The 26744-nt window shown below is 40.8% G+C and overlaps 2 protein-coding genes across 2 annotated transcripts in view; one reads left to right on the forward strand and one right to left on the reverse strand.

Annotated features, from left to right (window-relative positions):
- NSD2 (nuclear receptor binding SET domain protein 2) overlaps positions 1–13994 on the reverse strand; it is a 98183-nt gene extending 84189 nt beyond the window's left edge. Inside the window, exons 1-2 of the mRNA XM_056490958.1 lie at positions 13906–13994; positions 12975–13107 (exon numbers count right to left, since the gene is read on the reverse strand). The gene's annotated coding sequence lies outside the window, so the exon portion shown is untranslated. The remainder of the gene's footprint in view (positions 1–12974; positions 13108–13905) is intronic.
- Positions 13956–26744, forward strand: part of LETM1 (leucine zipper and EF-hand containing transmembrane protein 1) — a 28765-nt gene continuing 15976 nt past the window's right edge. The window contains exons 1-4 of the mRNA XM_056490963.1: positions 13956–14140; positions 18234–18291; positions 21409–21865; positions 26395–26538. Coding sequence (XP_056346938.1) covers positions 14062–14140; positions 18234–18291; positions 21409–21865; positions 26395–26538 — 738 coding nt within the window. The 5' untranslated portion in view covers positions 13956–14061. The remainder of the gene's footprint in view (positions 14141–18233; positions 18292–21408; positions 21866–26394; positions 26539–26744) is intronic.

Consider the following 26744-nt stretch of genomic DNA (forward strand, 5'->3'; position numbering starts at 1 on the left):
AAGAATAATATGGATTGTGCAATGAAGCAGACAAATGTTCCTGCATAGAGGAGACTACTATCTGCTAGAATAAAACAATTCATACCAGCCACAAAATTAATTGAATAATTTTTTTTTCTAAAATAAACCCCTCCATTTCCTGGTTAGGATAAGGTAAGATTGATTAGGTACCACTTGTAAAAGGTGGTTTTATGAAAGAAGAGGACATTAAGTGTACTAGAGGAGAAGGATTTGCAGGAGAAGCATGATAAGATAAAGATTTGTCTAAAATAGGACTGGGAAATGGCTAAGTGGGAACTGTGAGCTGAGTGTGTGGGAGGAAAGGAGGCAAGCATTTATTTCACAAATATTAAGAACAGAAGAAAGGCACGAGTGGAGGGCAGACTTCTTTTTGTTAGTCTGCTTTAAAGTGACCTGTTGATTTCAGTTCCTGCAGGGCATTAAGATTGTGTTCAGTGGACATTTAATATAAATTGTATATTTGTCAACCAGCTTGTGAATAGTTTCTATCTGCTCTTTCTTCTAACTATTCTCTTTGCCTTACCAAAAAAATCCAAGAAGTGACAACCAGCCTGATTCACCTTTCAATGTAAGAAGATTCTACTTGATTTAGATCCAGCTGCTTTGCTTTAAAGGTACCAGCTATTAATTTTAAGCAGCACACTGCAGGGCTGCTCTAGCTTTCACCTGTGAGCAGTCAGGTCCAGCCTCCCCTCACACCCTTACAAGCCTTCTCCTGGCTCCCATGGCAGCAGATGTGAGGCCAGAATAGCACAGAGAGCATTACACTGTCAGTGTGGGAGGGAAACAGCTGCCTGGTAAAGCAGCCTTTTGTGGAGTATGTCGAGTTCTGGCCCTAAATTAGTTGGTTTAATAAACATTTCCTGCAGCCTTTAGTAAACAGACTGTTGCATGCTTGAACTTACTAACATGCTCTTATCTTTGCTATAAAATGTATGTAATCATGAGAGATTTCCGAGTGACAGAGTGGATTTGTGAAAACATCCGCATAATGTTTTTCCACTTGCTTTCAGCTCCATTCATGGATTTGCTGGCTGAGACAATGTTTGGAGTAAAGTCACATGATCAATCTGCATTTTCTTGCAGTCTTCCTGAGCTTTTTCACCATTCTTTTTCATGCCAGGTATTCTGTTGATCTATATAGATCCAGGCTCCTTCTTTTAAGGGTAATAAATCAAAATTATACAGTGTTCAGGATTTCAGTCAGAGAGATTATGTCAGAATTAGAACATTCCTGAGTGAAGGTCATATAAATCAATCCTTCAGTTATTCCATTTTCAGTTTCATTGTAATGAACAGTCCCCTGCTTCCAGTGAGAAAGCTTATGGTGCTAGAATACTGATAAGATGATACTGCATTGAGAGTACATTTTCAACTATTGGATGAAATCTGCAATGCGATATATGACATAAATGCAAGGATCTGAGTTGAAAAGCCTTCAAATTATCAAATTATAGCATTCTAGGGATGAGGCTGGCTTGCAAAATCATTGAATCCTCTTTATAGCAGAAAAAAATTTTAATGTGCAAAGTAATAAAAGAGGACTTGTAGTAGAAATGTAAAAGAAAAACACTCTTTCAGGTTATCATGTTAAACAGGTTAATAGTGTATTGTTGTGCATGCTTAACACAGGGGTGTGATTTTTACCTGGGTAGCAATGCACAACAACTAGCATCATTTTTCCTACTTAAAATACTTGACAAGTGATGTTGTTTGCAAGAACATAATGTAGCTAAGTAGCCATTTTAATTGCTTGCAAAATTGTAATACTGAGAAGGAACTTGGCGTAGGGATCAGACTGATGGGATTTGGTGTATTCTGCCAATTACTTAGGTTATTGTCTAAATTCCTTGATCAAACATACACCCTATATGTACTTCCTAATGTATATACTGAACCTGTGCTCACAGGACAGTATAAAGCAAATACTACTCTTTGAACACACTCCTACTCACTTTACCCTGGGGAAATTGCTAAAACATGCATATCTTATTTATTTACTTTACGCAGCCCCCCACTGTCATGCCAGTATTCCAGGGCCTGTATGTTCCAGTCTATTTGCTCCCTTCCCTTTGACTAGCTCTGCACTCCCATCAGCTTCCTCCTGGGTTAGACATATTTGGTTAGCACTCAGCCCTGATTTGCATGTGGCTTCCCCCAGTTCCTGTGCACCCCTGCCCTGTGAAGAAGCGCAGCTGGAGGCTGCAGGGAGGAGGAGGAGCTCTCCAGGGTTCTGCTCAACCTGAGGTGCAAGGATCTGGGCAGAAGTTCCTCAAATCTGGCCTTCAATCCAGCCAGCTTGAGTCACCTTGTAGAAATCCCCAATGGTATCATGCTGGTAAAGACTCTGCATTGCAAGGTTAAAAATGGAAAAGGGAATTCTGACAACTCCTTATTTACCTGCCTGCATTGTAATGTTCTGAGTAGTGCCCTGAGTGTGGAGCTTGCAGTCCTCCTCCACTTGGTGCTTCTGAAGGGATGGCAGACCAGTGGAGGTGGGAACGACGGTTGTGGAGGAGGAGGTGACAGACTTCCAGAAGCAATGATGAAACTGTGAGCTCACCAGAAGTGGGCCTGCAGCTGATGGATTCAGTTTCTGAGGATCCATTCAGGAGCAATCTCATCATGCTGGGAATTACAGGTAGCCCTGAAGCAATGTGAAACATAGCTTCATTTTAAGCAACATTTTAATAGGAATTTTTAAGGAGGTGTATTCAGCATTATCTTTCTGGTTTTACTGCAAATCTAACAGCATCACCTTTTTATTGGCAGCTTCAGCAGGGACATTTGAAAAAGTCAGCCTCTCCATGCTACTTGGGCTATACTGGGAACATATTTGCACAGTTTTTACCTTGCATCAAGCCTGCTGTTCCTGAGTGTAGGAGCTGAGGGATGACAAGCTTAGGACAAAGCACAAGGACCACAATGGCCAGTGATGATAACCATGTGAAATAGGGAGGAGCCAGAGGGAATGGGGAAGAGATTAAAGGGGCACAATAAGAAGTGCACTGGGATATTATACAGCTCTTCAGGAAACAATCACAGATGTTAAGCAGCTCATTAGGGAAGAACAAATCCTTCCACCATACCAGACTTGATCAAAACAAGCCTGAATGTGAGTGTGGCTACATGTGCAAGGGTTGTGTGTGCCTCTGCAGTGCAGAGGCTTGAAGGCAGGTTTGTCACCAGCACACATGAGCTGGGACACAGTGATGTACAAGTAACCTTGGTGACAGAGGCAGCACTGAAACAGTGGATTCATAGCTCCCAGCTCTGTGCTCAGACCAGCAGACTCTGTTCTGTGTGTGTTTATCAGCAGTGATGAAATACAAGTCACTGCTGCAGGCAGCAATGCTCTACGCTCACCCAATTTCTCATTCTCCTTCCTTAAGCACTCATTTCTGACTATGAGATTGGATAAAGGGACTCACAGGCCTTTGGTTTAGCCCAGTGTAGTCATTCTAGTTTTCATGATGCCAAATGAAGCCTTCATCCAACCTAAAGAAAGAACAGGATGTGGCACTGTAGGTTTCTTTGTTTACAGTGTCTTAATAAATTCTAGAACAAATGTACTCAATTTGGATGCAAAAGAACATTCTCTTACTGTCAGCTCTACAAGCTGGTCTTGAAAGCTGATAGTCACTGAATTATTTTTGTTCTGTTCATCAATGCAAGAAAAGCTGTGGAGACAAAATCTGTAAATTTCTGCAGTACCTCTTCCCTGCCTCCCCATCCTGCCTCAGCACTGTCTGCAATTCTTACCTTCAGCAGGTTTATGAAATGTCTCAGGTGAATAAAATTATATTGTAACTGATATAGGAGCAGGATTGGAATTCATTTCATCTTTATTACAGTGAAATGAAATTAGTTATATTGACAACTCAGTTATGAAGGGAGCAAAAGCTACAGTATTTTTTATACCCATGTTAGTAAAATAACTTGATAATCCTGATATGTTGTATAGAAAAATTATTTTTGTTTGATGCTGTTATTTACAAAATAATGTAAATATATGGATTGCATAGGAGTTTCTAGGCACAGAATTTGCTCACAATAAATAATCTGTGACCTTACTTTTGTGACCTTACCTTTGCTTCAGTAAAATTCCAGTTTACCTTCATTTTATTCATCTGCTTTGTGATACCTATGTTTGCTATAATAAAGACTCTTGAGGTTCTAATTAGTGACTTTTGTGGAACACCATTTACCACAGTGATTTGAGACAAAAATCAGTGCCTTCAGGAACCTGGACAATACTTGCATTGGAGCACAATGTCTTTCATGTTGGTTTATTTAGATAATTCAAAGTATTAAACAGAAAGGTAACATATAACGATTAATATGATATCTACTATCACTGGAGGAATATATTATCAAGCCTGTCCTAAAAATTTCTTTTAACCAGATCTGTCATTTTTCATTTGGACAATATTGACTTGTTCATCTCTCTGTTTGAAATATGCTTTACCACGTACACACATACACACAAGAAACCCCAGAATAGTCAGAGAAAGGAGATACCTTTGAGAATCATCTCTAATATATTTCCATTAATCTACATGGAGTAACAGCCATAGTATCCAGCCTATATGCTCTGCAAGGAGAGAAATGCAGTTCCATACACAAAAGGCATAGTCTGGTTAAATCAATTTCTGTAGCATCTTGTCTCCACATATTTCAGAGCACTATCCTTCTCAATTAATGTCAGCTCTGCTCTGGGAATACTCTTTGGTAGTTAACTGTTGCTGTTAGAGAGCTAACTTCAGGCACAGCTGGCTTATGTATTTTGCTGTTAATAGTTTTGGTAATGGAACAACAAATGCAAGGGGAACAAACTACTTAGCAGAATGCAGAAGATTTTCAACCCAAATAAATCAACTTTAAGGATAAGAAAACCCAAATGTAAATTTCCTTTGACTGACTCCTGATTAAAAAAAAAAAAATTACAAACATCAGGTAGGCCTTATGGTTTTCTTTCTGCCAGGTTTCTAAGCCTTCAGCATATTGGGGGTTGCACACATGCCTCTGTGCAAACACCACTAATCTCTAGAATATTTCATTTTAAATTCATTCTTTGGCGCTTTTTTACTTTCATTTCCACTTACATCAAAGTCAAACAGAAATCCCTCAAACAGCCCATCTCCTCACAAGAATGGAGAAGGAGCAGATATGAAGTTCAGGGAGGGTATGAAGAAAACACGTAATGCATGTCTGAGAAAGATCACAGATGAAAGAAGCAGAAAGCCAGCTGAAGAAAGGAGATGAAGGAAAGCACATGCCAGGCAGATTTTTAACACATCTCAGACTTGCTGTGGGTTTTATGGCTAATTAATTACCCACTAGAGGGAGATCGACTGTAACTTGTTGCCAGGTGGATTATAGCAGAAGTTGGACTTTGTAACGTGTGAAGAGGAAACACTGTGGTGAGAAAGCAAGAGAAGATGCAAGTTGCTTTCCTTGGTAGAGTTTCGTTCTGTGTAAGTTACCAAGAGGACTGAGATCTCTTCCCTTTCTGACCTGGCTTTCATTATATTTCTACACAAAAAATCCCCACCTTTATGTACCAGTTTGTTCTGTTGATGAGAGGAACACATGTAGTTTAAGGGTGGCAGAAACAGTGTAGTGCTTGTCTAGCACTAACCAAACTGCCACAGGCCCCCAGCATGGGGTGAGCCATGCACAACTCAGTCAAGTGCCTGGAGACACCCTGACAGTGACCCTTTGGTCCACCTCAAACACCTCTTTGGTTCCAGGTTAGGACTTGCATCTCACAGCTTTTATTAGCTGCCCATGGGTAATCATTTATGGTCTCTTACTCTCACCTCTATTTGTGCAGAATGGAGGAAGCTTTTAACATTCAAAGCAGGCTTAGGCATGTCCTTTCCTCAAGGGAAACCAAGAAAGGAAGTAGTAATGGATACTTAGAATTGGAAACAGATTATAGGAAAAGTAACTCCTACCAATTTGAGTCATTCCTGTTTCTGAAGATCAGTAGTTCAGGGATTTCCTAATTTCCAAAGAGGACATTGCAGCTAGACAAGCATGTGTCAGGGACTTCATTAAGCCTAGCTCCCTTGAGCGTGTCCTGTTTTCTTGTTGAGCCTATTTATTTATATTTTGGTGTTTTAAAACATCCTGTGGCAATGAGTTTACATGAAAATATATTTCCTTCTGTTCTTTTTTAAACCCTGCTCTCAGATAAACTGGTTTAATTAATATGGCATTATGAGCAGCAGTAATAACCATTTTTTATTCACTTTCCTCCCACCTTCATTATTTTCCAGACCTCTGTATGTTCCCTTCCTGTTGCAGTACAGAATTCTAATCCCACTCTGGCTCCACTTATACTAAGATTTTTGAATAATATGAAGGCTTTTCAGAGTCAAGCTATTAGCAGTGAAAATGGTCTTAACTCTAACCTTGCCTTTCTGCACAAGAACTATTGGATAGAGAAGAACATAAAGCAAACTTGGAAAAGATGCATAATTATTTCCACACAGGAAGTTTGCAGTTGATAGTTTGGTGTCAAAGATAGAAATGACTAGTCTAACATGCCATGAACTAAGTCAGAGCCAAAACAATTATCTAATGCCTGTGAACCCTCAGGGTCAAATATACTCTCTGCTACCATGTGCAATGCCAGAAAAGTTTGCTGACAAACACCAGCCATCAAAAACACTTCTTCCTCACAATCTCCATGTCATAGTTTCCAAAGCGGCCTGTGGTTACATCCTGCCTACCTTCAAATTCCCTCAAAAATACTAAATGGGGTTCTGGGCACTACTGGTTTAATAATTATTAAAAACATGGCATGACTTCATTTATCAGTGGCCTGATATGTTTCTTAAACAAATCAGTTTAAGGTAAATGTAAAACAATGAATTTGCAAAAATCCAAATATAAGCAGCACATTCACATTGCTTATCCAAAGCAATCCAGAGAAAAGAAATAGGGTATACAGGACATTTGCAGACCTAGCAGAGCAGCTGGCTGTGCTCTGTAAGAAAACTAGGCACAGGTGCTGGGATTGTGCCCAGGGCCCTGATTCCCAGCTGGCACGCTGAAGAGGCTCCCACTCAGGGAGAGTTAGATGTCTGTTCCTTGGGAGGAGAGGCCTCACACAGGGGAGGAGGCTGTTCCCTTGGCACAACAGGGAAGCACTGCTGCTGAGCCAGCTTTTTGTTCATATCTGTTGGGCATATTTCCTTTTTCAGCTGTTGGATTAGTGATTAGAAAAGGATTGATATGTGTCATATTGGAATGAGTGTGGGGCTTGCCTCCCTGACTATGAGCAGGCTGGATGGCTCACTTTTACCTGCTGCACAGATTAGTCCCAATGAGCTCCTCTCGCTCTATCCAGCTGACAAACTGCTAGATGTTTGCAGACCCCAGCTAAGCCTTCAGTTTGTATACAAAATTCCCTCTTGAAATTGCTTTCAGAGGAGAGTGCCTGCTTTGGGGGATTCCCCTGGATAGTGATCAAATCCAATGGTAAAGCTCTTTTACATCAACTTTGTGTTTTCTTACATACACGACTTGCTAGCCACACTTTTTACACATGTGCAACCAGGATTAAGGCATATAATGTGTTACTGAGAAAATACCTAATTGCTTGGAGGTAACAGGATGTTTGGGGGTGAATGCCTCCGAAGTCTGTCTCTAGGGGATACTATAATAGTAATAAAGTGAATAGAGGCCTAAGACAGGCAGGAGAGAGGTTGCTGATTACATGGGAAAGCCCAGACAAAGCGTCTTCTGTTTCTGGTGCCTGAAATTCAGTCACACAAGAAAAAGGCAGGATACTGGCAAAGCACCACTGGGATGTACTTGTGCTGATGGCTCTTTGTTGTTTTTCCATAGCTTCACATCACATTTTAACAGGTATTTCCCCTCAAGATTCTCATATATCTACAAATCAAGTGCTGTCAACAGAGCTGTCACTTCACTTGCCTTGGAGATTACCATTCTTTCTGTCTCACAAAAACAAAGGTTAAAATGTTAATTTTTATCTCTGTCCAAGTCTTTTATGATACTATATGGCAAGCAACAGGATTTGATTTTACAAATACATAACTGCACTGATCTCTGTGTGAATTTCTCTGATAGCAAAGGGACATGGCATGCATATGCATGTGTAGGATTGGGGCCCAACAGCTTAGGTCCTGCTGAGGTCAAGGCACAGACTTCCAGACAAACACTGATTTGGAAAATTTACAGTATAGAGGATGGTTGTAGAAAGGGAAAGTGCACTGACCATTCCAAAGGAACCAACTCCTTTTTAAAATCTCTTAATCTGCTTTTCATTATCTCTGTGGGGAGGCCTCTTGAGAAAAGCAGCTCTTTGACTTGAATAAAGGAGGGGCTGTGGGCTTGCATGCTGGAAAGGGGAGGTCATTGTACAGCAGCGTGGAAGATGGGAGTGTTAGTCAGGTCAAGGAGAACAGGATGAAAAAGTGTGAGATCTGTGTTACAGGCTTGGTCTGGATTATGAAAGGTAGAAGGTTTAAAGCTGAAAGGTAAATAAGAGAGTGAATTCAAAGGTTGGAAAGACACATTCCTGTAGGGTTATTCAGGCTGACTGTAAGGGAAAAATATGAGCCAGGACTGATAAGATCATCAGCAAAACCAGGAAGAAAGAGGTAACGACAGCAGAGGCCCAAGAGGGCTAAATTCTACTTGGGATTTTAAGCACCAGGCTTCAACAAATGAACATATCCATCTTCAGTATTTTTCACTTGTTCTTTTAACAGAAATGCTTAGCTCTGCTCACCTTCTCTGAAGCAGAGAAAGCTGGAATATGCCTGGGGGACAATGTTGCATTTTGCCTACACCAGGTCATACACAGCTGTATGTGCTGGCTCTAACCTGCTCCCCTCCAAAACAGTACTTACCACAAGCAGCCTCAGCCTAGCAAAATTGCTAAAGAAAGTTGCACTGTTGAGTTTAAAATGGCCTTTGGAAGTAGCACATTTTTCTACTTCTTAGAATATAAAGGTAAAAATTCTGCTAAAATGGTGTGCTAACCTTCTGCTTTTTCTTTAATGGACACAATTTGAAAGGTATCTCTGTTTTGCAGGGAACTCCTGTCTTTCCAGTACTCCTATAACACTGCCTGACTTCACCAGGAATTTTGTGATACACAAGAAGTGCAGGAATGGGTCTACAAAATCTGGGATGGGGTGGAGGAGAGCCTCCTCAGTCACTTGCATTTCCTGCCCTGCTTCTTGATAGGTGCATAAAAGCAGCAGTGGCAGATTTAGGGCTTTTATTGACAGTAACACAACATTTGGTGTTTTCTTAAAGACCTAACTCTGAGAGGCAGATAATGGCATAAGATTGTTGGCTTTCTATGTTTCCAATTACAGACAGGAACCTGCACACCATACAGCCTAAAAAATCCTGGAAGCAAAGAATAACTCCAAAAGCACAGTTTTAAAGCCTGTCATTCATAAAATGAAACTGATTCATTTGGAGGCACAATAGGTTACTTAAATACACCAGTGATGATTTTGTAGCAAAATCTCAAGTCTCTCGTATCAGCTGGAGCTAACAGGGGTGTTTGTAACACTAAAGACTCATTTTTTTTTTCCCCTCCCTCTGTATTTCTCAAAGTCTAAATCAATTTGTTTTTTATAGCTACATTCACCTTTTTTTGTTGTGCACACAGCCTGAACACTGCCTGCCCTCCCTTAATCCTGCCTTGGCCAGAGCCTTGTGGCTTTCTCCCATGTGTTCCTCCAGTGCCCCAATCTTGTTTTGTGTGGTGATTCCACAGCTTCTCCACCTGACTGTTTCACATAAGCTCCATCTGCTGGGAAAAGGGAGAACCTCGGTGGTTCTAAACTGCAAATGCTTTTCCCTCAATTTGCAAAGATTTTCAAAATTACCTGTTTCTGCTCCCCCAGCTGTGCTCATGCCTGCCTGCATGCCAAATTTAACTAATGACAACCTAATATGCTATTTGTATGGTATTGTGTGTTGCTAATTTGGGTCAAGTCTAAGCAATCTTTTAAAATATCACTTTTTGACTTGAATTTGAGCAGGTAGTTAATTATCCTTGGTTGAGGAATGACTGTTTGCAGCACATTTTGCCATCAAGGCACTCTCTGCAAGCCTGTTTCTGTGCTAATGTGCAGCCAGTGCTGCTTGTTTTTAGCAGGTTTACAGACAGGAGTGAACTCGTGACCTGGATGTACATACAGCAAATCTGTAATCCAGCCACCACTTGAACTTTTACCTTTGGGTGTAACATTGACAGAGCAACAGGCTTCAGTATCCCATGAATCTCTCCTAAAAATCCCCGATAATGAATGGAAGTATTTTTTAAAAAAATACTAATAATCTGTTGCCTTTCTCCCTGGAGTAGAAACTTAATGCAACTTGCTACACAGCAAAGCCTTTTTCCCCCCTCCCCTTTCTTTACATTTACGCTGAACACTGGTGAATAAAGATGAGGTTAATCCCGTATTGTTAAACCTATTCAAGGAGACAACCTGAGGGTTGCCATGGAAACAGATTCTACAGCCTAAAAGCATAATTCTACTTTTAAGGACTGTCTAGGACCTGTACTGATACACAGCTTACTGAGTCACACTGTGTACACAAACACGATGTTGCAGCAGTGAAATGGCAAAGGTGCCTCCCAACTCATCAGATGCTAATTATCCCCCACCTCCTCCCATTTACAGCCCAGAGCATCAAACACTGCACCTCCTCCCCCCCACGCCCTGAATCCCATCTCCCCGGCCTTTCCTGCCTTTTCTCATCAGGGCATACTGGGGAACCGAGGCTGCGCCTGTGTCTCTGGCAGGAGTGTCACAGATTTGACAGTCACACAGACACAGCTACAGGGCACCTCGAGCTGGGACTGAGGGAGCTGCTATCGAGCCTCAAAAACATCAGCAGGATCTAGGAGTGCTTCCTGGGCCATGTCTTCAGGGAAGGGGTGACAAACTTACAGTTCTCCTCCCTGTTCATATAAACATTTGCCCCCCAATTTCTAGATAGATTTCTAAACTTCCTCAATAAGAATTATGAGATTCATCTGCTCCTTTGCCATGTCTATGCAAGTAATGCACAGCCCTAGGCTTGTTCTGTGCTTTTATAGGTTTTATGCACCATACCCCTTTCAGACAAGTTGAACAGTCCTGCCTTTGTGATATCACTGGGCTCTGCTCATACAGCAATAAAATACATATTTCAGTATTCACACAGTCTATAACAACCATCAAAATTTCCATTTTATTTGGAGGTTGTTTTGAATTGGTTTAGACAACTCCTACCTTGCTTTTGCTTCTAGTTAATATCCAGGGGGGAAAATATATTTAACAGAAAATAGTAATCTTAGTTTTGTTCAAATATTACATTTATTTTAATGATTCTCAGATCCTTATTACAGCCATCTAGAAAGAAGGCTTTGTATTTCTTCCTTTTAGTCCCTCTCATCCTATTCCTGCTGGAAAAATGTTTCAGCAAGATGGCTGACACCTTTTCCAGACAACATGGTTGCTTTAAGAACCAGGCCTAAAATGGCTGTGTAGCAGTTGAATTTTTTTTATTTTCTTACAAAACCCCAAACCCTAGTAACTATGTGGTATTGTGCTTTATTCTGGGCGTAAGTGTTTTCTCTGTGAGCTCATGGGCTGTTGCTCTGGCTAGAGTACATGATGTTTTTCTTTAAAACACAAACTGACTCCTATGGAAGGCCCATGTGTCACCTACAGTCACTAGTCCTTTTCATGGAGGAGCTATTTGTACAAATACTTAAAAATTTTTAATTCTTAGTCTTTTCTTAATTACTACTTCTCAATGCTTGGTAAATTAACACAATCAATTAGTATTTTTAAACTGTATCTCTTTGGGAAATTTTCACAGAGATGTATTCTCAATCCTTTTCTTATATAGTAGCAAACCCTGTAACTTCCAGGTATAAACAAATCTGGAACAAAAGACTGTACAAAAACATAACGAATTCAGCTCTGAAAAGGCCCATGCATCTACATTGTCTGCCACCCTGAATACTAATGAATTTAATGAAACTATTGAAAGGCTGGTTACTTGTCTGCATAAATGTATTGAGACCTCTGTAATCATCTGTTTGCTGTCTGAAATCTCTTGTCAATAGTTTAATGACTTCAGAGCATATTATTCTTCTTGTATAGGCTTCATATAATGTTTCTACATAATTAAGCAGCTTTGTTAGAGGAACTGCCATTAGTTGCCCCATTTCATTTGGTTTTGTTATCAGCCAACCAGAAAGAAAAAATGAATAACAAGAGAAAGATACAAACGCAGTCTAGTGAGAGATGTGTAGATTGGGAAGATGTTGTTTGTTTGGTTTTTTTTTTCAAGGCTGCCATTAACATAAAGCACTATTGTCAAGTTGCACATTTTAAATAATTTTAACCATTTAAATGCAGGACATATTTAAGTACTTGTAAAGCAAACATAGCTGGCTAAAAATCTTGCAATGCATTTAGGAGCCTAACATTTAAAAAGTAGCTCGAATAAGTACATGTATAATAATACCCATTAGTTTGTTAATTATCACTAACCATAAAAAACACTAGATGTTCTATAGCCATAGTGAGAAAAGTGCCATGACTTTTTTTAATATTCAGACAATTGCATATTCCATCTTCACTAATACTTTTGAATTAAAATGCAAATAATATAAATTTCATCTACATTTTTTTGTACTTTGGAGAACCCCCAAGCATTTTCTTTAAATACATAAAAGAACTCTATAAAATTACCAGCTAATTTCCTGCATTTGCCTAGTCCTAAGCATGAGCAGATAAACTGCAAACTCACTTGTTTTTTATTGTTCCAGGACGCTGTTTTGTGTCACATTTTGGGTAAAACCTGAACGCTTCTGCTACTCCTTAAGTATAAGGTTAAGTAACACGCATTTTCTTTGGGGTTGAGGCAGGTGTAGAGTAGTTGTGAGTTACCTGTGAGGCAGGAGAGGGCTGATCCCACGGCTCCCTTGTCCCCTGGAGCCCTGTCCTTGGGCAGCCATCTTGTTGGCAGGGCTGGCAGCCATCTTGTCCACACACAGTCCCAGCAGCTTTCCCCCCATTTTTTCTGGAACAAGGAAGGCATTAACACCCAAACCTCATATACACAGTTTGTAAAATGTCACTGTTCTCGGATTAAATTGTAATTTCTGCAGCTTGATTCTTTTTATTCGCTGCATCGCCAATACAGTTTAAAAATAAAGAAAGTACTACATAATACTGCATTAACTGAGTACGGAAATATTTGATAATAGATCCTACTGCTGGTCAAGACTTGACTCGTATCTGAAGAACAACATGCTATTTGTAGTCCAACTATTAACCAGTACTAGTGCGGCACATCTGTCAACTGACGGATTTATGTGTTATTTCCTACCAAAACTATCACAGCTCCACCAGAAAGCCATTTTTTCTGCCACATTCCGAGATCCACAAGCAACACGCGTGTGTGCAGGGGAACGGCCGCTGCCAGCCTTGGGCCGCAGGCGCGGGAACACGGCCGCACACAGCGCAGATCGCGGGGGTCAGGGCTGGAAGGGACCTGTGGGCATCACCCCAGGCAACCCCCGCCACAGAGGAAAGCACCGTGCGCTGCAGGAGCGCCGTACTTTGCTCTGGGATTATGTGCGGCCACGGCGCCCTGGGCGGCCCCGTGAGGAGGCGGCACCCGCCCTTCACAGCGGGCACGGCCTGTGGCCTTCCCGGTGTGGGGGGACCGGGGTGCGAGCGAGAAAAAAGCCCCGGTACCGGGACAAGCCCCGGTGCCCACCGCCCGTCCCGCCGCTCCCTCGGGCGGCAGTGGGGAAGAGCCGCGGCCCCGCCCGCCCCTCGGTGACGCCATCCCCGCCGCCACCGCCGCTCTCACCGTGCGCTCCCGGACTACGGCTCCCGGCGTGCCCGGCGCCGCGGGGCGGTGCCGGCTGAACGCGGCTCCCGGGCGCTGCTGGGCGTGCGGGGATCGCCGCGGCCCGGGCGGTGGGACAGCAGCGGGGCCGGAGCCGCCCGCCCAGCGAGCGCCGCCATGGCGTCCATGCTGCTGCAGAGCTGCGGGCGGCGCGCCTGCCGCCTGCCCCGGGCGCTGCGCCGCCCGCCACAGCCCGGTGAGGCTCCCCGCCGCTCCGGCCCGCCGGGCCCGGCCGGGAGGGCGCGGGGAGGGAGAGCGGCCGGAGGCGGCTGGGGGCTCCGGGCGGGGGCGGAGAGGCCGCTGCGGGAGGGAAGGGCCGCGGCCGGGTCCCCGGCGCTCTGTCCGCCGAGGCTGGCGCTGCTCCCGGCCCGGCCCACGCTCGGCGGCTGCTGCGGCCTCTCCGCATGTGCTTCCGCAGCAGCGTGCTTGGAGGGGATGATTTACCCTAGGGGCAGTGGGACACGCGAGTCTGGTAAATGCCGGCTGGTTGGGGAGGGGAAAAAACACGTGCTTTTTGTTAAAGTGCAGGAACGCGTTACTACCACTCGGTTCTGCCTGCCTTGCTCTCGGCGTGGCTTGGGTGTCAAGTGGGGTTGTCACTAGTCATGCGCTTCTTTTCAAGAAAGCACAAGGGGGTGTTTCCTTAGTCTGTGTTAGGGACGAAACATGAATTTGCCTTTTTCCAAGTGGCCTTGAAAACTTAGGAAAATAAGAAGGAAGTGCATCGTGTGATATTGATTAATAATGAAGATAATTTGGCCGTTTAAATATCTCTGGTTGGTGAAGCTTAGTGGCGTGAAACAGCTGATAACTTGTGACGTGCGAGAGGCCTGTGGCTGCTCTTTATGCCCTGAGCTGGAATGGCAGGGGGTGAGTGAGGAATTGCCTGTCCCTTATACAGAGCCCTGAGCTGGAATGGCAGGGATGAGTGAGGAATTGCCTGTCCCTTATACAGAGCCCTGAGTGAGGAATTGCCTGTCCCAGAGACAGAGCCCTGAGCTGGAATGGCAGGGATGAGTGAGGGATTGTCTGTCCCAGATACAGAGCTCTGAGCTGGACTAGCAGGGTGAGGGAGGAATTGCCTGTCCCAGACACAGAGCTCTGAGCTGGAATGGCAGGGTGAGGGAGGAATTGCCTGTCCCTTATACAGAGCCCTGACTTGTCGTGGGAGTGCTGTCACTGAGAGCAGGGCAGCTGCACGCTCACATCCAGGCAGACCTGATGAGCTTTAGGGATGCTTGTTCATTGCAAAGAACAGCTGTCCTCTTGGTTACCAATAGTCACTCAAGTGTGGTATCTTCCTCTAACTGATTTTGTGAGCTGCTGTTGTAAAGTCATTTATATAGTTTAAGCCTGGACTGTGTCCTGAACAAAATCCTGCAGTATCCTAACCATCCCATTTATTTAAAATGGGGGAAAAGCAAATTAGATGGGAGCTTTGATTATTCTTGTGGCATAGCATAAAAAGTAGTGCTAATGATCGCTGCAATTTTGGTTGTTATAAATCTTAGACAATCTAAGCTGAAATGCTGTGATAGAATCAAATAATTAATGTGCTGTGGTGCACTGTGGTTATGATACAACCAATACTTTTACTTGGGGTGTTAATCTATTATTAACACATTCTTATATGGTGTATGTCTTTTTCTGTAGTGTTTTGCTTTACTTAGCTCATCTTCTTTGCTTTACTTGTAAGTAGTCTAAGATTAAGTTAAAGCTAAGTGCTTCTAAGAATCCTATATGTTATTCCTGTGAAGATCAGACTGTTAAGTGCTGCAAGCTTACACTTCTCTAGGGACTTACTTCATGATAGCATTTTATTTTTAAAAATTCTAAACATAGTAACAGTATGGCTATTCTACATTAACTTTGGGTTTGGTGCTTCATTGAATTCAAGTATGAAGTTTCCTATGACTACTTTTCCATGAGGAACTTGTTAACATATAGCTTCTCTGGCACTACTTCCCTTCTTTCTTACTAAGCCAATGCAGGTTTCTCAAATGAACAGTGTTGAGTGTGGTTAAGCACCATTCACGTTGTTCAGATAATTTTGGATGTTGCTATTATTTCAGAAACAAGCATTATAGACTTTGCTCCTTTCTGAAGGAAGTGTATCTTTTATTTCAGACCTGGTTTACTCCTAGGTATGTGTTTATAAGGGACACTGCAAAACCTATAGAGCTCTTGTCAGAACTGGCAAAGTTGGAATTAACATTTTCTGTGAGGCTGTTCACACTCTGAACATGTTGTACAAGAAGCTTAGTCAGCATGGTTTTTTATGGTAACCTTGGAATTTTGTTCTTTGACCCATTCCTTAAGATTTAGTGAGCCTGGTTCAAAGGAAGGTAAGTGAAGTGAACTATGAAGTGAAAACTGTGGAGTTTTATTTAAGAAATTCCAAGCCAATTTTGAGCTCCAGATCATCCCTTTTAGTTCTAGGGACACCTATCCATAGCAGGCAGTGGCCTCTCCTAGTAGGACTCTTGCTTTAGGCACATAAGGCTTTGTGGGCTTCCTGGCACTCTGGTGAGACAGATTACTGTGCTGTGACTTATCCCTCCCTCCAGACACTGAGTACTTCTCTGCTTTGCTCAGCTGCTCCTTGAGGTCAGGGATGTCCTTCTGGGTTGGCCTCTTGGGTTAAGTAATTTAGCTACTGTTCTTTCTGTAAATATTGGAAAGAATCACAATGCCTTCACAGATTCTCAGGGCTTGCTTTTTGAGCCAGAAAGAGACAGTTTTTCCCTGGCTCTATTTGCGGTGGCAGTGAGTGTTAGAGTTTGATACAACTTGACATGGGTAAATCCTTTGACTTGATAATGCCACAGCTTTTGCTGTAATTACTTCAGAGCCCACTTAGCATGGGGACATCCTTTGATTATCAAGATTTTCCTCAGATAAGTTAATTTCTATTCCTTCTGATTGTCCCACCTGATTTTGGCAGCATCTCTTTTCCCCTAATAATTAGGGTATTTTGTTGGGGAAGGCTTTTAGTCATCAGCACTGGGTGCTGTGTTTTCTCAGATACAGGTGTCTACTTTAGGTTTTGTCATAGGCTGTACCTTGCCTTTGATGATGGGAAGGGGTACCACAGACCTTTCAAATAACCTTTTGTATTCTTCTGTCTCTTAGGATTGACCAGAAATGGTAGGTTCCAGATAGGAGAAACAAACCACAGTATGCCTACTCTATCCAGCCTTACAATTTTATTTTGGTTACAGTGAATTCTGAAAATTGGCCAAAAAGAGTCAACACGTTTGACGTCTTGCTTGTGGGGTTTTTTTTTATTATTTGTCCGGAAGTCTTTTTGCTCTTGGTAGTAGCTACCCATGGAGTTTCTGTAGCAAGATGTTGATACAAGATTTGCTTCTTTAAAGTTACTTTAGGAACATGACTTCCTTTCTAGTGGGGTCAGGGATGACTTTCTGTGATTGTAGGCTGTGTGCAGTCACTAGGTAGCATTTTATGTTGTTTATGCTTCTTCCATAATCGGAAGGCTTTCAAACGTGGCTCTTCATTGAAGCACGTGCCTTAGATGATTTATGATTTGATGATATTCTCAATTTATTTCCAGATGCTGTTTGTGTGTGTCCCTGGATAGAAGGTGGTTGTATATAGGTGTCAGCCCTTTTGGATATTATTAGCTACTATTAGGACTGATTCGGAGATAGCGTTTCAAATTAAATTTATGTTGAGGGATAGATACAGTGTTTTCTGGAAAATCAACTTTTCGTGTGCTTTGGGTCGGACTCTCACCCCTCCCTTCAAGACAATTTGTATCCTTTGCAGAGAGATCATGGGGTAGAGCTATTTTTACCAGGTGCTAATCAGAATGGACAGCAATGTATTGAAATGGTGTTGTGGTTCCACCTCTCTAGTGAAGTGTCTTTAGGTTCCTGCCTGTGCTTTATTTGTTTTGCTTAAAACAAAACAAAAAGCTATTTAAATCCCAAACACTTGGCAAGGGCTCCTTTTGTATCATCTGATGCTATGTTGTCATAGAGCTGTTAAAAAATTACATTTGCTTTCAGTGAAGTTCCTCTGCAATATAGTTTCTTGCCTGAGGGATTTGGAAACCTGTCTTCAGACAGTTGAACAAGAACAAACCAACCTTACACATCCACAGAGTTCAACTCTTTGTGTTAAGCAACATCTTTTTGTGCTTTCAGTAGTAACCCTATCTATGTAAAGATCAATGTTCTCACTCATGTACTTGTGTGCAGTTCACTACACAGAATAAATGTCCTCCTGAATTTCAGAATTGGTGCTAATTATTGGTATTTTTCTAGGTAACTTGGGAGATCGGGCATGTCTTAGCTGTACATCCCTGAGGCTGGCAAAAAAAATGTGAGTAAATATGACCATTTTTCTGAAGTATCAGTTAGTATACTGTCTTAGAATGTTGGTTTAAATCTAGTTGAAATTATAAAATATTAGCTTCAGTTTATGTTAATGACAGATTAAGGAAGGAAGTCTGATATTACTCGCTTCACCTGGTTGGTTGTGTGTGGGAGAAAGAAAGTGAAATCTTCCCCTTTTTCCCAACTTCCTCCCTTTTTGTTTCACTTCTGATGTGACAGCAGCAGAATATTTATGTTGGGTGTTTCCAGGTGTTGTAAGGGGATCTGATAAGCTTCTTGCATGCTTTGTCCATGGAGTTCCATAGAGTAAACATTCAGCTAGTTGAAAATTGACAGATAAGAGTGTAGAGCATCTGAGTGGGATCCCTGCTAAACCAAAGAAAGGAGTTTATTGTATGTTGCAGCCTTGGGTGATGGTGTCCTCTTCTGAAAACAAATGCAACTGTTGTGTGCCCCCGTGGAACTGAAGGAGTTGAATGTTGACAGAAGCCATTCTCTGTTTCTGACTTGGCTCACAAGGCATACTTGTGAATAAGAATTTCCTAATGCCTTTCTTTGGAATGTTTAAATACAGGTTCTGTAGTTCATTTACAAACTAACTGCTCAGGATACAGGGCCTGTTCTTTGATTTCCTGAGTTTTCATTTTAACATAAGGATGTATCTCTAGACATAACCCTCTAATACAAAACAAACCAATTCTTATTTAGACATGTTAGTTCTATATCATTTGCTCTAGAATTAATTGTGATTATTTTTTTTAAATACACAAAACATTTTCAAATACATCTTTTCAGTATGTTAGTATATAAGACATGTCTTGGGAAGCTGGAAAATTACGGTTTTAAACCTGTTAGGCTGGAGCACCTCTCCTATGAAGACAGGCTGAGAAAGTTGGAGTTCTTCACTGTGTAGAAGAGAAGGTTGCACAGAAGCCTTAGAGCACCTTCCAGTACCTAAAGGAGTTACAAGGCAGCTGGAGAGGGACTTTTGTCAATGGAATGGAGTGTCCAGGCAAGGGGGGAATAGCTTTAAAATGAATGAAAGTAGATTTAAATTAGATATAAGGAAGAAATTCTTTGCTCTGTGCTGGTGAGGCCCTGGCACAGGCTGCCCAGAGAATTTGTGGGTGCTCCATCCCTGTAAGTGTTCAAGGCCAAGCTGGATGGGGCTCTCATTAACTTGGGATAGTGGAAGGTGTCCCTGCTTGTGGCAGGGGGCTTGGAACTGTGTGTCTTTAGTTCCCTTCCAACCCAAACTATTCTATGATTCCATGATGAAATGAGCAGCAAAATACTGGGACAGAAAATCTTATTCTATTGAGGAGGCTTGAGGTGGGGTTTTTCTGTTTGTTGTGGTTTGGGTATTTTGTTTTGGCATTTTTTTCCCCTCTAACCAAACCTGCTATTAATGTAATGTTGCTGCTTAAAATAAAACAAACTAATGCTGACGCCCCACATGACCCAGGGGACTCTGGTCATAAGTACTGAGGACAGGTGGGATAGAAATTGTGTGTCTGACATCCTTCTTGTGAAAGTGTGTTCAGAGAGGCACATTTCTTGCAAAATTTTTATTCCCTGCAGACTCAGAACCAGTTCTGCTGTCAGAGCTTTCTTCCTCTCTGCATGCAGAAGAGTGTCAATGTATGTAGGTGGAACTTGGCTTGTATGCCTTGAGCTCTGCTTTTGGGAAATGCCTTAGAGTCAGGGTGGATTGATTTATGCAAGTCTTTTAGTCTGGTTTTAAATATGTAGTTTATTTTCTTAAAGCAATTAAACTGGAATTCTTATTAGCTAATATCTGTGCAAATGTGTAGTTTTCTAGCTAGCCAAGAGACTGTGTTGGGTAACTGCCTATGTTCCAGCAGTTATCTGACCACTGAATGGTCAGATGCTAAAACTTCAGTTTAAACTAGAAAATAGTGTGTCTTTAAAAAGTAAAAACTTAGTCTCTTTTTTTAAATTTTTTTTTCACAAGGCTCTGTTTGAATGGCCTTGGGTAGATGGGATCATTAAAGTAAATTAAAACTCATTTGAGCATGTAATAATTAAATTTGTTAAGTGTTTCTGTCTGAAAATTAAGTGAGTAAGGCTAGCACTTTTAAGTGTATGATAAACCTTTTTTTTTTTTTCATTAAAATGTTACTAGGACCTCTAAAGTCACTTGGACCTATTTTTTTGACTAAAGACAAAAATACATTCTAATTTTGTTTGGTCATATAAGGGCTCCATGAAGAAAACCCCAGTTTCTGCCCTGTTGGTGTCTCAATGCTGGCATTTCAGTTTGAGGGACACTAATGGAACTCATTTATATGAAATACTTTATCTACTATTTTATTTTTGTCCCATTTTTTTATTTAAAGTGCGTACAATCCTACTTGCATATAATGAGTGGTTCTTCTGTGTATATGAATGTTAGTGGTGTTTGAGCAGTGTTTCTCTGCTAACTTCAGGCTACATTTAATTAAAGAACAAGAGTTCTGAGCAAGTAGAATGTTGGTTCTCTCTGACCCAGCTCAGTACCGTGATGGAATTTTTTACAAAAGGTTCTGCTGAATAAGGAAAACTGGATGTATGGACATAGTAAGAGAGGAAATGGAATGAAATCAGATTCCTCTGGTACTAATTCTATGACTCAGCACCTATCCCAAGTGTACAACTTCTATCTTTTTTGTCTCAAGTGTTTTGCACAAAAAAGTAATAGAAGGGACTTTCTGTTACTTATGAATTTACATATTAGTTTTCAAATTAGTATTATTATATTAGTTTTTAAATGTAGCTTTCTAAATGGAAAGCACATGTGGTAGTTGCTGTTTATTTAATTGGAGTGAAATAAACTACCTTTTCAAAGTTGTACAATGGAAAATTCCCTGCAAGTTATTTTTTTTTTCCATGAAGTAAAGCCAAGTATTCTTTTCATGTATGGATATTGGTTTTAAGAGTAAAAAAATATTTTTTCCCTTGAACAGTAGATATTTCTCAATATGCAGTAGATATTTCTCAAATCTCATGTTTTATAAATACACAAATGTATACATCTGTGCAAATATATATATAATTAGCTGATGATATGTTGCTAATCCTTGAATGCTTTTTTCTTTTGAAGGACTGTACACTTTAAATATTGCACTAGTGTCCCTCCTGTTTACGCCTACTCCAAAAAAACTCACTATTGTTGTTGGACTAAAGGATCTGAGCAAATACACTTCACTCTTACGAGCTCTTCTGGCTCATGGACGCCACTAGCAACCGTGGGTGTTTTAGGTCCCCAGTATCTTCCAGTTAGGTGGTGGCATTCTTCACGTCCCCTTCAGGATGACTCCATAGTCGAAAAGTCACTGAAGTCCTTAAAGGACAAAAACAAGAAGCTGGAAGAAGGAGGTCCTGTATATAGTCCAACAGAAGTGGAAGTTGTAAAAAAGTCCCTTGGGCAGAGGATTGTGGATGAACTGAAGCACTATTACCACGGGTTTCGGTTGCTGTGGATTGACACAAAGATAGCGGCGAGGATGCTCTGGAGAATCCTGCACGGGAACACTTTGTCTCGTCGGGAACGGAGACAGGTACTGAGTAACTTCCTTGGGTGTCCTCAGTGATTGCTCTGTTTTATCAGAACTGAGTTCTTGCTGTTGTCTTCTGTTCCTAGACTTAAAATTCCTTGCTGTGTTTCCTTCCTCCTCGCTATGTGGACACTAAAATTTTTGGGTATTGCCCATTCCTGTGTTCCCTATTATTTTCTTGTTGGAACAGCAGAGGATTCTTTGATTTTGTCACGTGGGCTGCAATTGTGGTTTGTTCTCAAGCCCCCAACCGTGTGTCATATGCTGTTATTTTCTCTGCTTTTTCACTCAGCTGGAGAAATAGTGGGAAAATACTGCTAGTAAAGGTTGTATCTGTGCCAGTTCTGTTCATGTTTGTTGCATCACAGGGTTCTTTTAAACAGGTTAAAAGCTGCTGAAATGCATGGTTGATAATGTACTATCTCAGTTATAAATATATCTGAAATAATTTTAGCCCAGATATATTTCCTTTATTTATGGCATGTTGCTTAAATTTATGAAATGGTAAAAATGCAACTGATCATTTTAAAGATAAGGGAGATGAAATTTGGAGTGCAAAATGGGAGTGCTTTCAAATTTGGATAATAAATAATATCAGAAGTAATTTCAGGTTTTGGATGAAATAGGTGTACTTAAATAGAATGGAATGTTATGTGGATATTAAAAAACATTAGATGTGAATTCATGTATGAAAAGACTGCAATGTATTAAGCTAGTATAGTTAATTTTATTTCTTTTTTGTAAAAAATGCATTGATATTCAACTTTAGTTCGTTGGCAAAATATCAATTATGTTGATTTGACAGTTCTCATTTTACTGTTTTTAAGGACAGACTGTTTAAACAGTTTATAGATATTAAAAATTCAGGTCTGTCTTCCTGCCTTTATAAAAAAAGTATTTCAGCTGTTGCTGAAATGTGGTTTAGAAGAAAAGCTGGAGAGCAGGTGTGTGTGCTGTGGGGCAGGAGTGCACAGTGCTACCTGTGGACAGCGTGGCTCTCTGCAGTTTCTACACCTGCACACACAATGTGCTGGGTTCACATCTCTGCCCTCAAAATTTCCAGCAAATGATCAAAAATATGAGCATCTGCTCATTGTTTTTATCATTTCCTGCTAAAAATTGGTCACATTTGAACAATTTGATGTGTAATTAAACCCCATCACATCTTAAATGCAGTATGGAAAAGTTCTTACTAAATTCACAAGGTTAGACAAGTAGCAAAAGTTGTTCCAGGCACGTGTAGCAGTTTCTGTTTGTGGCAGGGTGTGGTTTCCTCTCAGACTGTGCTGCTTGATGGTCTCAGCATCTTCGAGCTCCTTTAGTTTTGCCATCTTCCTTGGCTGGTACAGGGGAATGCTTGGCAGCTGATCCAGCTGAGACGTTGCTCAGCAATAAATAAAACAGCCTGTGCTGACGTGAGAGGGGATTATGTAGTGCCAGAAAGAGTAACTGAGGACAGGGGAAGGTGAGGACTGCAGGACTTCACATGAAGTTGCAGTTCTGGTTTGTGCTGGCTTATTGAGAGCTTTGGGGAACTTGGAAAGCCAAGCAAGACAAACGAATTCATGGTTAAAAACAGAATCAGAAATTCTCCAGGGGGAAGATTGGAACCATTGATTTTCCTGCCTCTTTCATGCTTACTGAGCCGTACTTCTGAGAAATTTTAGAAACAGCAGCAATACTCCATCAATAGATGGATTTATTCATTTGATTACCTTTTGATTTTGTTGTCTAGTGATGATAGAGCTGTCTTCCTTATGTTTAAGTAGTGATCTGGCATTTGGCCTGCCTGGATTTGTTTTTTTGTGCAAATGTTCACTTTTGGTATTAATTATGTTTTTAAATTAAATGGACATTTGTTTGCAGATATAAATTAGTGTTTACATTGGTGTAGCCTGTCTCTTATCCAATGATGTATGCATGTGTTTATATGCATACAGATCCAGTGTAGGAGATACAGAAAATATACTTTAAATAACTACAGTAATGTTAGTTTCTTAATCTAGGTTTTGTGTTTTCTGTCTTTGTATGAAGAGGACATCCTGTCTCTGGAGTTTTAGGGCATGGTAGGCTCAGAACCTTGGGTCACTGCAAAGCAAACCAGCCTGCAGCTGAACAAAACCCTTTTGGGGTTTCTTTAAACCTTATTTCAAATTTGTTTCAACACAGCTCATTTTTTTTATCAGTTCAACCTTAAATTATAGTATACTGACTGATTTAAAGAAGTCTTAATGTTTTGGTGCTGGATTATATCCTGAACTTCAAAAAACATAAAATAAAAATTGAAGTATATATTGCTTTAAAAGTATTAAGCTGCACATGAGCTAACAGTCCTAGAGAAATCTTATCTTCATGCAGACTGACAAATGAGTTATTTCTGCCTGCCCTTTCCTTCCTCTTTGGAGGCAATAATGGAAGGATATCCAAGTAATCTAACCACATGAACAAGCAATTGCAGCATGGCTAATACAAAAAGATCTATTGCTTTTGTAAACTAAAAGTTAGTTCCAAAATTCTGCTTGAACAATTGCTCACAGGGTTTGGATTTAGCAGGGTCACATATCTACACTTAGGAGGGAAGGCAGGAAAAAGTAAAACATGACACTGGCTTTTAAAAAGCTAACTGCTCTGGTGCCGGCTCCTGCAGCAGGGTGGTTCAGAAGGTGGCAAACACAACACATGGAGTTTGTGGCAAATCTGCCAGCTTTACAAACTTCCCTGCAGAGGAGGGAACAGTGGAATACACGAGCTGTAGCAGCAGATACTGAGTAGTCACAAGGTTCTGGTGCTGTGCTGCCAAATACGGTGTGTGTAATCATACACCATTGTATTAGGTTCCTGCATAAGGCTGTTTTCCTTGAGTTAGCCGAGGGTGCAGTTCCATGATTTGTGAAAGCTGATCCGGGTCGATGCTGCTGTGAAAAGCTTGATGCTTAAATCAAGTTTTCCTGCCCCACCCCCACTTGGTTTGTACTGATCCTTTTTCCCTTCCTTGTCTGTGTATGTATTTATGGGTCAGTTTTAGCTGGATCAGTGGTGTGACTGCCAGTGCACCTTCATGGCTCTTTATACCTCGTCTCAGGTTAGCATTAGGTTGGCTTAATCCGGCGGTAAAACTGCTTCCTTGGATGTTTGGATGTGAGTTTTGTAGAAATACTTGCACGCACTGTCTGAGAATAGAGACTGGGAAAAAATAGGAACTGAATTCTATAGAAATTTTTGAGGACTTTTTATTTTTTTTTAAGGAAAATGTGTTTTTCTTCTAGTTTCAAAATTTTCTTTACTTTTTTTTTTTTTTTTTTTTTTTTAAACTCCATGGTAGTCATTTGCCTTCTATTGTTGGAATGAATGGAAAAATCCTTGAGCCTGTAAACAATGGACCAAAGCATCCCTTCTGGGAAACCAAATTTTTTTATATACAAAGAAAAAATGCCAAACTTTGAAACTGTAGAGTATGTGCTTTCCACATGCAGTAGAGCTTAAGATTTTGGCTGGTTATATGGTAAAAAAATTCTGAATGAAGTTTTATAGGTTTTGTATTCTAGCAAATCACTCCTGAGGTCATGGGATCTGTGCTGGTAGTTGCTGCTGTTCCCCCTGGTTGCCATGAACTGTGGGGAGGAGCTGGAGTGGGGAGTGTGGGTTTGCTTTTGTAATAGCATTTATGTTGCCAGTTTTTGCCACTCAGAGCTGTGTTTATCAAATCTTGATGTGGAATGACAGTGCTGTGGCAGTAGAGTACCAGAGTGTACCTCTGATTTAGGAGCTGATGGGATCCCCAACAACGAGTTTTTTCCTTTGTAAAATGAGGTAGAGTCAAGCAAGATCTTCACTCCCCAATATAAACAGAGTTATTAAGCTTTCAACAGTTACTGAAAGATTTGATAATAGACTGTACAGCCTAATATATATGTTTGTGAGTGTAAGGAAATCACAAGGACAGTATTTATTTCATGCAGTTCAAGATTCAGTAACGAATGCTGTCTGCTTCAGAGGATTACTGCTCTGGAAAAGCAGTGGTTTACAAAAAAAAATCTACCAAGCTGGCCTCATTACCCTGGATTTAAATGTACATTACAATTGTTATAAGGCAGAGGGGGAGGGATCTTTCATTTTATTCTTGATTACTTAGTCTGTAGTAGCTCATGCATGTAAGAAGTGGTGGAGCACAAATAAAGATGCATAAAAGAAGTTAAGCAGCTTTAATGACAACAAATGACCACCTCCTGTTTTCAGGTGCTTTTAAGAGGTTTAAATGAGATACTTGTTGAATAATCCTATTGAGACACAGTGAGGCTTTTGAAATACTTTCTATAGTGTTGAAAACTGGTGAAACTCCAGCACTCTGTAGTATATAGCAATTTGAAAAAAAACACTAAAAACTGACTTTGTCACATCCTTTTATTGTGTTATTTTAAAATTTCTTCATAGCAAATATATGTATGTGAGGCTAAGTGATAATTAGATGATCAAAACTTATTTTTAAAAGAAGTATTTAAATTTTGGCTTATCAATATTTTTTTCCTTTCCAGTTTCTTCGAATATGTGCTGATCTTTTTCGCCTGGTCCCTTTCTTGGTTTTTCTTGTTGTCCCATTTATGGAATTTTTGCTTCCAGTAGCTCTTAAGTTGTTCCCTAATATGCTTCCCTCTACATTTGAGACAAAGTCTAAAAAGGTAAGCAGGTCTGAATTTATAATCCAGTGATATATTTTTAAAAATTAGAAATTTCTTGAAAAAGAAATAAGAAAAAGTCTAAAAACATTGGATTTTTTTTTTCAGTTTTGTAGTAATGCTTTTGTCTTTCTTATCTTATTTTGAAGATCTTGCTTTTAACATAAAATAATGAACCAGTGCCATCCTGGTTTATGTGCAGGTGTCAA

This window comes from Oenanthe melanoleuca, chromosome 4, assembly GCF_029582105.1.
Source record: "Oenanthe melanoleuca isolate GR-GAL-2019-014 chromosome 4, OMel1.0, whole genome shotgun sequence".
NCBI lineage: Eukaryota > Metazoa > Chordata > Aves > Passeriformes > Muscicapidae > Oenanthe > Oenanthe melanoleuca.